General features: G+C 29.1%; 1 protein-coding gene across 11 annotated transcripts in view; it reads right to left on the reverse strand.

Moving 5' to 3' along the window:
- LOC143232891 (plexin-B-like) overlaps positions 1-15745 on the reverse strand; it is a 187499-nt gene that overhangs the window by 5839 nt on the left and 165915 nt on the right. For 10 of the 11 annotated variants that reach the window (XM_076468919.1, XM_076468915.1, XM_076468912.1 and 7 more), the window contains 18 exons: positions 13613-13758; positions 12588-12687; positions 12233-12369; positions 11595-11771; positions 11166-11262; positions 10063-10344; positions 9086-9256; positions 8464-8707; positions 7972-8111; positions 6781-6914; positions 5930-5989; positions 4766-4840; positions 4485-4551; positions 4009-4155; positions 2937-3090; positions 2397-2558; positions 1560-1738; positions 406-566 (listed from right to left, as the gene is read on the reverse strand). In XM_076468919.1, the coding sequence (XP_076325034.1) occupies positions 406-566; positions 1560-1738; positions 2397-2558; positions 2937-3090; positions 4009-4155; positions 4485-4551; positions 4766-4840; positions 5930-5989; positions 6781-6914; positions 7972-8111; positions 8464-8707; positions 9086-9256; positions 10063-10344; positions 11166-11262; positions 11595-11771; positions 12233-12369; positions 12588-12687; positions 13613-13758 (2633 nt within the window). Of the gene's footprint in view, positions 1-405; positions 567-1559; positions 1756-2396; positions 2559-2936; positions 3091-4008; positions 4156-4484; positions 4552-4765; positions 4841-5929; positions 5990-6780; positions 6915-7971; positions 8112-8463; positions 8708-9085; positions 9257-10062; positions 10345-11165; positions 11263-11594; positions 11772-12232; positions 12370-12587; positions 12688-13612; positions 13759-15745 lie in introns of those variants that run through there. The other variant, XM_076468921.1, reaches the window with a different exon arrangement.

The raw sequence follows: 15745 nt of genomic DNA on the forward strand, positions 1-15745 counted from the left end.
AAAGTTTTTAATGTGAAGTTCATTTTTAAATGCACAAAGAATATCACAAAAATGTAAAACAATAACTTTCACAGTAATTTTAATCATTTAACTTACATTTCTTAATATTATGTGTTTAATATGCCACTTAAAATAATACAACCACCCTTTCTAGTGATGTTGACTCCTATTATAATTTACTGGTATCTAACTGGAATTCAACTTTCATGTCTAGTTCTGTAAGTTCAGTTGCATTAAAGTTAGTAACAAACATAAAATATGAAACAATAATTTTATTAACTCCATTGAGGATAAGTGGTGTATAATTTTTTTTATGAAGTCAATACAACAATGAAAAATATCTTAACTGATAAAGACCTTATTTGATAAGAGCAGCATCTTTCACAGAAAAAAAAAAAAAATTACCTATTACTTTTCCAAGCATGAACAACATCAGGGTCAGTTATTCCATGTTGTACTGCCATGTTGTCCAGTAAATCAAATAGCCATTTAACTGGTGGAGGAAAATCATCGCCAACAGTTAACACTGTTGACAAAAAATCATCAACAAACTTCTGCACAGTTCCCTGTAAAGAAACAAACAAAAACTCATTAAAAAAAGAGTGAAATATTAAATAGTTTTCATTCAACCATATAATACTTTTAATATTGAACAATATACAAAAACTGGTCTGTTAGGTAACACAATATTTCAAACAGCACCTCAAGTGATACATTAAAAGGAGTGATAAATTAAGAATCCTTTTGTACATGCTAACTACTTTAAAATAACACTCAAATAATGTAAAATCATTTAATATCAGTTAAGAATTTTTATGCACAAGATATATACGTCTTTCTATTGAAATAAAAAAACTATATTTGAAAACAAGAAATAAGCATTTGTAGATAGACGTTATCATAATGCAAGCATGAGAATTAGTACAACCTGAATAAAAATCGTTTTTATCTCTGTACCCTTCATCTCTTTCAACGTTTTTTAATGTTAATTTTACGTTTCACATTGTAGCTACAATTTGTTTACAAATTGTGTAGATATTATAATCATTTTTCAAGCACTCAAAAATTCATTCTTTTCATAATAAAACAAAAAGTTAAATGATATTATGAGTGAGAAATGTATAGATGGTTTCATAATAAGGGCAAAATTAAATATGCAACTTTTGTCCTGAATATTAATACATGATGTTTCTGAATAAAAGAAAGATTATACAAGAAATAAAAATTAAAAATATTATTAAAAACAATAGCATTAAACTTTAAGGAAACATTTTCTCTTATAGATTAATGCAACTTTACATCCTTATATCAACACATTAAACAACAGTTTACACATCATCAGCAATATCTGATGATTATAATCTACCTACTAAATAATTTTTCCTAGCCTATTAATTTATAATCTACAGTAAAACAGAAACATATAAAACTTAATGAAGAAATATTGCTTTTGAAAAGTTAAGTATTAGATAAGTTTCATAACAATATTGAGAAAAAACACATAATTAATACAAACAAGCAAAATAAAAATCAAACAATATATTGAATAACTGAAATACCTTTGTGGACAGTAACCTTGTAAGGAAAATTTCAGGTCTTATGGCTTTATGGCTATGGTCCTTTTGCTGACCTACATGATCATCTATAGGTTTGACTAGATGCCAATACCTGACTCCCTGTTCTACATCTGTGGAGTTTATTATTGGAGTCACAGAGCTCAAAGAAGCATTTCCTGTGCCTAGCAGCAAGCAGAAACTGTTACATAAGGATTTTTTCTACTGCTATCAAAAACTAAACAGTTGCTAGATAAAAGGATCAACATGCATACAATATTTCTGTTTTTCTTCTAAATTACAAATAAATATCAAAATGACAATCCCACAGTATAAAAATGCAAAACATTAATGGCATCTTTCTTATCTAAGGATAATTAACAATTAACACAAAATTAGAAAAACTCAATTTTCATTTTATTCAAGACTTGACTATATTTTCAAACCTCTTTAAATACTGGAAAACACAAATAACCTTGAATTTCAGATACTAATCACCAGAAATATTGCTTAAAGCAATAAACATTGTAACACAGCTTTAAAATTGTGTTTTGGATAAATTTAGAGTAATAACTTTTAAAAAGATATTATACAACATTATATTCAACTGTAAAACTGTTAAATATCAACTTTTACTTCACATCAGAGGCATATCAAGTAAACAATTGTAAGAATTTGAATTGAATTTTTAGAAAAAGAATAAAATCTATGGTGAGGATATAATAGTTAAGCAACATATTGTAATATATACTAACAAACATGGGTGATGATTATAAACAAAGTATCACAATAATCACAAATATTTATTCATTTTTACTGTTGCTTATCTGAGAACAAACTTACTATTGGAACTAAAGCTGTTTTGTTTGGTGACTAGACTCATTACAGCATATTCTCTCACTCCATAATGTCTCAGTGTGTTCAACCTTCTCCATCCACCACATGTTTTAGTGGTCAGGTCTTCATCAGCTAAGGTCAAGTGACCACCACGTTCATGTCTCCACTCTAAGGTAAATGTAAAACTAACCAATAAGTTTATCTTCATTCAAACAACTGATTTAGTCCTTTCTATATACTTACATGTTCTTTCAAGTTTCAAAGGAGAAAATATTTTTAAAACATTCCATTGTATCTAGAAGTATTTTCTTTAACATTATCTTTTGTAATTGTAAATGTGTTTATATGTACAAATGGAAAATAATTTTAAATATTAAGTAACTCAAACTGAAACATTTCTTAATTCTAGTATACTAAAGTACGTTTTATGGTAGGAAAATTCTTAAATTTATTCTACTCTTTGAAGACCAGGAAAAATTAAGAATGAAAATGCAGTTTAATATCAGTCACCAAAGTGCAATAAAAACTACTTTTCAGACTCTTTACCCAAGTCAACTTCATATACAGAAGGACTCAAAGAGAATGGTGTATTCTTATACAAAGCATCCAATATTTTGGCCTTCACTTGACTAATGGTATCACAATCATTCACTTTTGTCTGAATTTTTTCATCTTGATCATCTTTAAGCAGGTGTATTGTCTGAAATAACAAATATTAACTAGTTTATAAACAATCATCTCTGAAGTGATGAATACAGAATAGGAATTTTACCTCAAAATAAATATAAATTATTTATACAACTAAAAAGAATATAATCACCTCAACTATAATCACAATATATTTATTTTGAAAACTTAAAACCAATTGCATGCACATTTTCTATGTAATTTAGTATATGATATGCAACGAAGTTTTATATTAGGTAAAACAAAATCATTGTCATCACAAATACTTAGGTAAAAAATCGATTCACTTTCTCTTCTTGTGAGACCAAATAAATAAATTATACAGACAGGAAATCACAACATACTCAACTTGGAAATATTAGTTAGTTTATTCTTTCTTCACTAACATTCTAGCAAACACATATTTAGATAAGTAAATCTTGCTGGATGATCATAAAGATATATTAACAAGTAACCAAAACATGATTCCTACTATAAAATATCCAAGAATCAAATTATCCTTAATTATTGAAAGGATCTTTATAGTTACTTATAAAACAATGCAAGTTGTTATTTTAACAACTAAAGATTTGTAACTTCTTATCAACTCTAAAACTGAAACACTTTTGTTACTGTTCCTTCATACATGTCTAACAAAGTATAACGTTTCTTTCCTTTTTACTTGTTCACATGATTTAATTTGTTACTTGAATTACATTATTTCAGTTCTTTATATTTTATCATCTTTTCTAATCCATGAACTTAAATTGACTATTTGATTCCTTGATTGAAATCTGTACAACTTTCATTAAATCAAAATTATTTATAGTTTTAAAATTTTTTTGTAATTTTTCTTCGATCTCTACGTTTTTCTGTAGAAATGTGAGAGATTTTTAAAAAGGACATGAAAAGTTACCTATTTTACACACAAGAAAAGGTCTTAATTTCTTACCACTGTAGAATACTCAATGTGATCTTTCAACAATCTCTGCTCAGACAAAGAATATCGGGCATCATTTGTCACTGCATCAATTGGTCCTTTTTCAATCTGATGTTTCACAGCACAGAAAAGTAAAAATAGACTTCTTCCTGCTCTTTCCTGAAAGCATAAAAAAGTAAAGAATGTAACAGGTTTCTGTCAGCTCTTACCTTAGGTAAATTACTAAATATAGCTTCAAAACATGGTATTTTGTATATAATATTCTAAATAACCTTTGTATGTCTTTTACATAAAATTGTTTTATTGTAATAAGTACTTTGGTTTAAATCCACAAAAATCAGGTTAAAGTATTTGTATATTTAACTTTAAATAGGAAAATATTACCAAGTCATAAAATATTTTAATTTGAACTCAAAATCTACAACAGAAAAGTAACAAATCTTTAAATTTCTATTCAATATATATTTTTTCAAATGAACCAAACTTACCTTTAAATAATCATACATGTTTAATGCCATCCAATTAGTGAGCATTTTTTCTACAACTGATTCTGTCCTAAAAACAAATTAGATGAAATAATGTAATGTAATAGTTACTTTTTTTTATATCATTTACAAAATTAAGAAATGCATTTCTTTAATGGCCCTTAAAAAAAGGGGACATAAAAATTTCTGAAATCAGTTAAAATATTTATACTCAGTAATTTCAAATATTTTCTTCTTTAACACAAAGTTCGGAGATAAAGCAACAAAGAAGGATTTCAACTTACCTCCTCAACATAAGCTGTGGATGCTTTGTAGTTACTGACTTGTCTATTAAATGTCCAAGAAGTGTATTAAGTACACTGTAGACAAAGAATAATTAAAATCAGAGCTATGAATTTAAACAGAGGATTATTTGAGAATTGTATCTTTTAATAAGTTATTAAACCAATAAAGAAATTAACAATAACAAAGGTGTGGTGATGACATACCACCTTTATCTGATTTTCTTATTAAATAATGACTTTCATTTCATCTACTAATATGCACAATTGTCTACTACACTTGTGTAGTAAACTCATTAAAACATAGCAGTGTTTACTTCTTACATGTATAACTTCTGCACCTGAAGAACTAACATTATATATAACTTTCAGTAACTTTTTATCACTGCAAACCTTTTAAAAATAACCTTCATAAAATAAAAACTTAGCTTAATGTCACATACAAATATTATTAGCAATGAAATAACTGAGGAAAATTTATTTTCCATTTCTATCAGTCATGACTGATATAAAATGCATAAATTATTAAGGCTTATTATTCGCATTAGGGTTACGTGTGTTTATATTTCATTACACGTAATTTCACAGATTTTACGATATCATGTCCTACACAGGAAATATTCTATTACCGACCTGTTATTAAATCATTTTTGGGGTTTTTTAATTATCACTTATGTTTCCAAAAAACATCTAAGTTAATTCTTTTCAAAGTTTTGAGGTTCAGTTTCCCATACATTGGAGGTTATATAAAGCTAAAGGTTTCATATTTACAGAAAGAAAAACAAATAAACTAGACAACTTGTAAATCTAATTATTTCAAACAATCAGTTGCTTGTGGGACACATAATTATAACTGTAGCAAAAAATGTTACTATACATTGATATATCAGTGTAAATTCACCCTTACACTTGGCGTTGTTTTTTTAATTTCTAGAATTCTTTACACTTACTGTTTCACTAAAAGCATATGTAATTATAACCTTTATTTTCTGATATTTTCTTAACAAAACTACCATACTCCCTAATTATTAAATGTTCAATTTTGTTAACATTCTAATAGTATTTAGATAAACTATAAAACTCACTGCTACTCAAACAGTTCCTATCTTGTAAGGAGCTTGTAATTACAATTAATTTTACAAAATGCTAAAAGGGACATGAACTCACTCAGCAGCATAATCCATCTTTTCCATTAGAATGATCATCAGTAATGATGCTACATTGACCCTAACAAAATGCAAAAGCTTGTTTAAAACAATGACATTTGATACTACTGATGTATGTTCATGAAGTTACTCAACAAATAAACTCCAATATGATAATTAGTTATCAAAACTTCAAAATACACGCAAAACTGAGACATGAGGCTATGCAAGATAAATGTGTTAGTTAGCCTAACAATATATGAAGAAAGGACGATTTATTTCTAAAATTTACAGAAGATACTTTAAGTACGCTAATTCAGTGCTATTTTAAAATTGTGTAAAAGATAGCTAAATAAATACTTCAGTACATGAAATGTTTAACAAGATATAAAGTTTAACCTAAGGAGAGAATGAATAGCATTAAGTTTCTTCTTTTGCTTTGGTTGTATATTTATTTATCAGTTTTATTCTAATTTTCAACTTTCCATCTTTTTTTGTTTTTTTGCTGTTTAATTTTTCATACTTAATTTCTATTGTTTTCATTTCTTAATTGAACATGCACAAACAGACATCCAGTGCGGAAAAAACAGAATTATCTTAGAACTAAAACTCTTAAATAAGAAGTTATAATATTTAACAAAGCTGGGTGTTTGTAACAGTGTTGCTATTACAAAAAACTACAGCAGAACAGAATTTGTGAAAATGAGATCACATGCTATACATGCTAAAATAACCAAGACAACAAAAAATAATCTGAAGATTACTAGAAAATTCAAAAATTTATTTGCTATCTAAACAGACGCTATCACTCAACAGTTTCCTAAAATAAACCATCTGTGTGCACTATAACAGTTATAATTACAGACTACCTACCTGTCTCGTATTGTAAAGGTTTTTTGTGATTCTAAAACAGTAATCAATAGGATGAGGAATGTCTTGTTGTGTAAAAGTTGTTGAAAATGGTTCATAGCCACATCATAATTACTACAGAACCCATTGGACATCATCTGTAAATGGACAAAAAAGAAATGTGTTGATAAGTTCACCCAAACATCCAAGTAATTTAATATAACTTAAACCTGAGATGCACTTTTTTCATTTTTTTTCCCACTCTTCCCAGTATTTATTTGAAAGTAAGAGAATGGAATCGTATTCTATGCTCTACACAAAGGTACCATGGTTAGCCTAGACAAATGCTGTGTAGCTATAAAAAAATGTATGTTGTTATTATTTGTAAATATCATGTGAATACATGTAATACATCATGTGTATTACAAAAATGTAAAGCTACATGATTATTTTGTTTACAAGAGTTCTCCTTAAAAGAATTTTTAAACATTCAAACTAATACACAAGAAGGAAAGACAACTATATAAACATATATATAAATCAGAAATCTCTTAGAAGTTGCAGTAAAGGTTGCCCTAATCTATTTTGGTTTGGTTTCTTTTGAATTTTGCACAAAGCTACATGAGGGTTATTTGCACTAGTCATCCCTTACTAAGCAGTAAAATACTAAAGGGAAGGTAACGAGCCATCACTACCCACTGCCAACTCTTGTGCCACTCTTTTACTGACAAATAGTTGGATTGACTGTACATTATAATGCCCTCATGGATGAAAGAGCAAGCATATCTGATGGGACTTGGATTCAAACTTGTGACCTGCAGATTGCAAGTTCAGCACACTAACCAGCTGGCCATGCCAAAGTGACTTATTTTAAAAACCAGGATAGAGCAGAGATAAAAGCCCCAGCCTTGACTTTCTATATGCCCATTTCTACCTATCTTATGCCACTGGGTCTTTTGGGGCCATTTTTGGTAGGCTTCTTGGTTATCTCTGGACTCTTTGTGTGTTTCCTGGCTCATTAATAACTAATTACCCTAGCTATAATAAATGTAGTTACTCAAATCTATAAGACAGAAATGTAAGATGATTAAAGCTTCTACTTTAATGAAACAAACTGTTAAAATTGTGTGCAAACAAATGACAAGACATAATAATGATGATAGTGAAAGAAAATTCAAAAAGCTCAATAAAATCATACAAAATCTGCAAGCATACCTTATCCTGTAGCAATGGATGGTCACAAACACCTGGAAAAAATACCTTCATGACAAATGTCCTGTGGTCTAGTGTTGGGATCCCAGAGGCTTGAAGGTCATTTGTTATATCTGTCATGTCTGTTTGAAGTTCTGCAAAAGCTGAAAAATATATAATGTTTTTGTTTTATCTTGAAGACTACAAGTTTTTGCTTTGCTTATCACTATACTAATTCCAATTTTGAACTTAGCTACTACTATATAATTACATTTCTACTAAGCAGAATTATTAGATTTGCTTGAACTAGACAACAATGTATTATAATGTTCACAGACTTGGTTTCACTCAGGTTAATGATATTCTCTGTCATTCTTCTACTCAAGAAGATATGATGCACTAAACTGTATGTAAAATCTTTATTTTTTCACTCAAGTTATAAAGTTTAGTAACTTACACTATCTAGTATTCTTAAAAGGTCTTTATATCTCCATTGCACAATATACAATACCTCACCTTGCTTACACTCAGATCGGACACTGTTTTCCAAGGTGTCCATCTGCAACTGGATACGCTTGTATTCCTGCTCTGCTTGAGAACTCTTGTGTCGTAAGATGATAAGAATCCCCACACTTAAAACCATGAGCAGCCCACCCCCTGCAGTAATACCCCATATAGCCTCTGTTGGAAATTCATATAACTTTGTCACTTCATAATGCAGGTATCCAATTTTATATTGTAAGTTGGACCCAATGTGCACCTACATGATTTTAAAAAGGAATAAACACATATACTATATGATAAATATATCTACGTATTCTAGTTTGTGTTTAATAAGAGAAATTATACTTTTTCTCTATATAATCTCTACTTGTAGAACTTGAGAGATTTAATTTAAGACATTAAGTTTAAAATAAAAAGTATTAAATAACCAATTCTGTAAAAAGAAATATTTTATATCATTTGAGAGACAATCACTGTGGTAATTTATAAAATGTTCTTCATATGATCTTATATTTCTAATTCACAAAAAAAGATATAAAAAAGCAGGAAAAATTAAGTGTGTACTTGACACAAAATTAATTCTTTGTTTAATATAACCAACCTTTAAAACAAATGGCAAAAAAAAAATTCTCACCACCACCAGAGGTAGATCAGTGTCAGTTCTTTGCTCATCACTAACTGGGGGTTGGTCTTGTGGAGGTAGGCACACTAACTGGGTCATGGTCAATGATGTCAGGTTACAAGTTCGAGTTCCAACTGTCACCACAACTTCAGATTCTGTAGTAGCTAACAGGAGATCCTTGCCCTTGTTTGACAGAAACATTCAATATTTTAATTACTCTTGCTTGCAACAGTGAACTATCAAATATTGAGAATAAGGAATCTCTAAAAAGTGGTTAATGAACCATAAATAAAATTAACTAATATCTAATACAGAATTGGCTAAAATATGCAATTTCAGTGCGATTTCCTACAAAAAACAATGACAATTTATTTTATCCATATAGAGTTCAAAAACCAGATAATAATTATGGTTGTAATTAGATTCAAAGAAGTAACAAGAAATGTAAATACCAAACTGCTTCCAAATGCTTGTAAGTAATATATTGCTTCAGATAGTTTTCTTATCTTAAATGTATTATTATTAGTATCCTTACTAGCAAAATTTTCTTTCAGATTTGATTGTATTGACAAGTCTTTGTTGGTGTAACATTTTCATAACTGTATATTAAATGCTTCAATTAACAGCTAAATATTTTGTTAACTCAAAAAGCCACAGTGTAAAGTAAATAAGGTTAAAAATAATCATTTAATTTTTTCACAAAGGGTGATCTTTAGAAGGTTACTTCATCTAATTTAGTAATTCACGTTCCTGCAATTTATAAGGACAAGAAGACCATCACATGGATGAACCTCTGAAATACTACACTGTATAGCAAAGGCAACAAAGGACGAATGCATGCTATTCCCATGGTGCATTTATCATAAAATTTGCATAATTTTACTAAGAATGGCTGAAGGCAAAATAAAAGTCATCAAATATTAATAACAAAATATTTTATTCAACAGCAGATTTGATGCAGTCTCATAGCTTTACATAATTAATCTCACCTCAATTACTAAAGATTCCCCTTTGTATTGTTTAACACCATCCTCCTTGAAATTAGAAAACTGAGGATCAGGGACATAAGTCATGTCTGAATGTAGGGTGGGAAAGTTTTTCTGTAGCTCCAACACACCCTTTACTTCATCCATCTCAAATCCTATTCGGAACTTCAGCTGATCAGTGGGCTCTATAGCACTTTTGCCTTGGCTAGCAAGGAAACTTTCAATCTCTTTGGTGATGGCTGGAGAAGGGCAAACCATCTGACTGTGGCTATGTACTGTACAGAGCTAAAATATATAAAATAAAAGTGAGAAAACAAAGGGCACATCAGTTTTTGTAAATCAGAACAGCTCACAGGATACACCGAATTTCACATCATATCTACAGACCTACAATGGTTTGATTATCCTAAAATTTTTTACATATTCTACAGTAATTCCTGTATGCTGAAAATTATATGAAAATTATATACATTTTCTACACCATGTAGAGATTTATTGTTTTATGTACCTTTTATAAAAGTGAATCATTTTCACTGAATGTGGGTTACATATTGTTATGCTTAAAATGTTGACAACCACTGGCTATAGATATTTCTAGACCAATTGCAATGTAAGAGTCTTATCGATCATTCTAGAATCCAAACATAATAGTACAAAATTATAATTTTGGTAAACAAAATAAAACTTTGATCTATGTAGGAATTTTTTAATTCCCAATTTGTAAAAAAAATATTTATGTGATAGAAAAAATAAAGGTTATTTTCAAAATTTGTGTAGCTGAATTATGAAAAATTTGTTATTAAAACCAGAACAACTTTTATGAAGTTTAAATTTGCAGGCCTGTGTCATTTATGCACGACTGAAAAAAAATGAGTTTTGAAAAAAAAAATCACTGAAGTTTTCAACTAAAGCAGATGGATCCTCTTTTTGTAGAAAAACTTAAAATTGAGAGCAGGAATGATATACTTTAACAACTGTTAATGGATTTTGCACTTTAGTGCTGAATGCTGTACAATAATAAATGCAAATATATTCTAATATTAACCTGTAAATTTTTTCTTTTGTTTAAAATTGTCACTACAGCTCAAATACAAAAGCTTCCATACCGTTTTATTGAGGCGAAAGTTATCTTTGAATACAGCCATCCAAGGCTGCTGAATGGAAGACAAATGTGTTCCATCAACTGTGACACTTCTTCCACCACTAAAACATCAAATTGTTAAAAATTTAAATATGCACAATATTTTCAAGATAATTACAAACACACCATTCATACCTAAATGGATAGATACTAGTCTATATGAAAATTTGTTCATGAATAATTTAAATACTGGAGTTCCATACAAAATTAATCCTCACTTATAAATAAGTGTTGTGTATTTGAACAAGTTAATATCGTAATTAAATATAAATTTATACAACAAATATGACAGACCACTGTCATAAGCGTAGCTACAGTTGTGTATTATAGAGTTAAAAGGTATTTGGTTTTATGTTACTGTTAGGTATTTTTACCAATATAGCTCATTACTAACCTTACAAAACTCTTTAGAGGGTAGATTCGAAGTATACTTGGGTCTTCTGTGTAGACAAAAGGGTTTGAGAGAGTAAGAGTTGCATTATCAATACGGAGGATCAGCTGAGTCACATTGTACCAAGGATAGGGAGCTCTGGTAGTGCGGCAACTAACCTGACTGTTGCTTGCCAGAGTTCTAGATGATAATATCAAAATATGTAGATTAATATTAAACCATATGCACTGCAAATATAGAAATATATTGATTTTGGAGTTCACTTAAAATTGAAAATTTGTCTTCTGGTTCTTTAAAATTTATGGATAAAGTTTTATGAATTTTTCTGTAAAATCAAATTTTCAGTTTTCAGTTCTTTAAAAGTCCTATAACCCACACAGCAAGCATCGACAAATAAATGGTACTGTCTTGAAAATTTTTTTGTCTCATAATAACACACCAAAAAGGGGAAAAAAAATTATAATTTACTTATCAATTAAGCCCAATAAAAGAAAAAAATCTGTCTTCCGTATGGTTGTAAGATCACTAATAACATTACCATGTATTGAGTCATTAAAAATTACATTATATTTAAGTAGATTAATGTTTTTGTTTGTTTATATCACACAGCTCAACAGAAAATTGTATAATTAAATTTTTACCTATCAACCTCACAAGGAATGTTATCCAAAAATATTTCCATAACACTTCCAATGTTTAGGTTAGATCCAGTAAGGTAAAGGCGAGTTCCTCCTGACTGTGGACCCAGATTTGGATGTACACTGGTTAAATGGACAACCTAGAATAAATTAATCCTTAAAAAGCTTGTCATAAAGCTGTTGTCAAATGTTTACTTCTTTCCTAAGAACTGATAAGAATCAGATACTTTAAGGTAAAGATTAAACACATGTAATGTCTGCTGTAAATGATTTAATCTTTTAGAACAAGAGATGCACAAGAAAATATTCCTTATATGCATTAAATCCAGGAAATAAAATGACTTATTTCAGATCTTACCCTGTATGAGAATCTCTCAGTGGCTTTTGTTACACCAGCTTTGTTACCCACTATAACCTCCGCTTTCGTGAGATCGCTAACACCAGTTCGGCAAACAACTCTATAAAAACAACACAATTTTGTCCCCATGTATAGAAGTTTAGTTATAAAAGTTTTACAAAAATACCTTTGCTTTTGGTGGTTTTTTACAATACAACATGTTTTAAACAAAAATTTATTTTATCAAATGGTGAAAAATACAATGATTTAATTCATTTCACAAGCAAACAAACAAAAATTTAATATCAAATACCCAAAAGTTTTATCTCATCAATCATACAAAACTAGTATTTTATTCTATTTTTCTAACTGCATTTATCAAATTTCTTATCCTAAATCCAATAGAGCACAAGACTTTTTTTGGTAGTCTGTTTTAGAGGTACTACAAATTATCCTTCATTCCGTCATTGATCTGATGAACACACAGTAACATGCAACAACAGTGAAGGATAGAAATGGAGCACAAACATAAAAGTCTGAATGCCTAATTGGTTTTGCTGTTTTAAAACAAAGCTCCAGAATGGGTTATCTGCACTACTTTGGGGAATCAAACCTTGGATGTTAGCACTATTAACTTACTGATAGCTACAGAAGTCTGTAAAATCGTGATTTGTTTTGGCTATTTCATAATAGCTGAAACATAAGAATAAATATTACCCTTATAATTAAATTTGATTTCACTGCTTTAGTCACAACAAAAGAATAAAGATTTATATTTTCAGTTTAAGCAAGTGTTATGTTTTTGTTTTTTTATTTTTTAAAAACAAAGACCCTGTCCTCTTTAAGAGCTATTTACCTAAAAGTATATTCAGTTGGTTTTGTTCCAGCTTGATGGGCAGAACTTCTATTACAAAAGTTTTAAGATAAACTGGTGCCTTACATCTAAAGAAAGTGAAATAGCAGTTTTAAAATATTACTTGTTTTATAGCTTTTTCTTTGTTTTTATAAAAAGTCATTTTTAATTAATAAATCTTTTTAATTTTTACCTAACAGACACATCATATTCTACTAGATGGCAGGGAACCCCACCAATTGTGATTTTATCTTGGATGTCTTCTCTCTTCGTTCCTAAGTTGCTTCCTTTAATAGTAACTAGGGTGCCTCCTTGAACGGGACCAGAAATTGGGTGTATCTGTCGGGAAGAGTAAGTCTTCAATTAAAATTAAAAAAAAAAAAAGATATTTTAAGGCACATGTATTTAAGCTCAATTCTTGAATTTCTGATTTAAATATAGGACAAATAATAATTTAAGTAATAAAATAAAACACAACCTTCGGTAATATATAGAAATAATTGATTTATATCAAAACATGATGAACTTTAGTAATGGCAAACAATAAAAATCAGAAAGATGAATTATTAAGAAATCCAACAGATAGCACTAAAAAAAGTTATGAAACGTATACCAGCCGTCTTGAGATACAAATGTTATATTTTTCTATTAATTCATGATGGCGTAACGCATAAAAATAATCGACGAAAATTTAACAACAGTACTTTCTAATTTATTTTACTATAGTTGTTCTAGTTTAACAGCTATTCCAGTGTATACAATTTGTATATTTTTCTCTCAATGTTATTTTTTATTTTAATGCAAGACTTATATAGAACTTTGATAATGAGATGCATTGAAGTAGTAGACAGCACACTTAAAACATTTCACATTTTCATACATTTTATACACTCCATGTTAAAGTTTTATACGATAGTGCTCAACGACCACTACAGTAATTTACAGAGCAAATTTCGCGACTCACTCAGTGAACATGTATTTTCACGATAATTCTTTCCAAATACAAAAAATACATTAAACTACAGCTCTAAGAGAGTCGAGTACACCTTTAAGTATTCTTCCTTCACTAGTAAAAAGTAGATCTCGAAAAGCGATAATAAAGCAAAACACTGATAAAGGTGACTAATAAGTCTGACACTTTCTCCATTTACTAGTTTTATAATTTGGAAAGCAGAGAGAACAATGTACCACTTTGGGGAATTTAAATATTCCGAACGGGAGGGAATTATGCGTATTTTAATTTACTTAATTTATCAAGCTGCTATCATAATTTCACATGTACGGCGTACAACAAAGTAACAGAAACTTTTCTATGTTAATAAATACCAGGAAAGAAAGTAAGATAAACACATGGTGAGAAACTATTTCCGAATAAAAATGTTTTTAGTCCTAGAAAAAACAAAAAAAAAAAAGTTCGGAAAACGTTAGAATATTTTTATTTTATTTTTAAACTACGTAATAATATAGATAAGCCTGGTATTGAATATTGTACCATTGAAGTGTTGACGGTTTACAAATGATACTAATAAATATACACTGAACGAACAATTTATAAAGATAAGAATGCAGAGATGCAATTACGATAACATTCTTAAAACACAAAATGATCACAAGAAAAAAAGTTTAATGAAAAAAAACTTTATAACAAAAATGTATTCTTCAACTTTTTAGTTTTTACAAAATACTGTTAGTAGGTCGCTTCCCTCTAAACGGTACGCTATACGCGACTGAAGTATGCATAGGCCTTTTTTAAATCGCTACATTAGCCAGAAGGTACAATACCTAAATCTCAAAGCTTTTTTGCTTTATTTCTTTTTCTACTCTTCTTTACTTACTAAATAATTATGCTAATTCTACCTCATTTTATTCATCTAAACAGTGTTAGTATAGGTTATGCAGAAATATATATAGTCTTCTTTACCTAAACCTTGCGGATATGATATGACAGTATAGACCTCAGGAGACGTATCGAGAGCAAGGGCATTTTAATTAACTTGAGTAATATAAAATGGAATAGGAAATGTTCATATATTCAGTAACTAAAGCTTAAAACCCTATATAACATATAACATATTTTCCGTGTTGGTTTGTATTTTTTATTAAAATGTGTATGTTTGCTATACAGTCAACACTGAAGCAATGCAAGTATGTTATAGCACATCTTTTCATAAAATAAATACACTAACATAGCCACAGTTTATTAACGATTAAAAGAGCACTTTCTATCTCAGGACAGTTGGTATAGGTATTAACACTTTTACTTGTTTTTTTTTTAATTTTGCACAAAGCTACACGAGGGCTATCTTCGTCAGCCGTCTGTAATTTA

This window comes from Tachypleus tridentatus, chromosome 11 (assembly GCF_004210375.1).
Source record: "Tachypleus tridentatus isolate NWPU-2018 chromosome 11, ASM421037v1, whole genome shotgun sequence".
NCBI classification, from domain to species: Eukaryota; Metazoa; Arthropoda; class Merostomata; order Xiphosura; family Limulidae; genus Tachypleus; species Tachypleus tridentatus.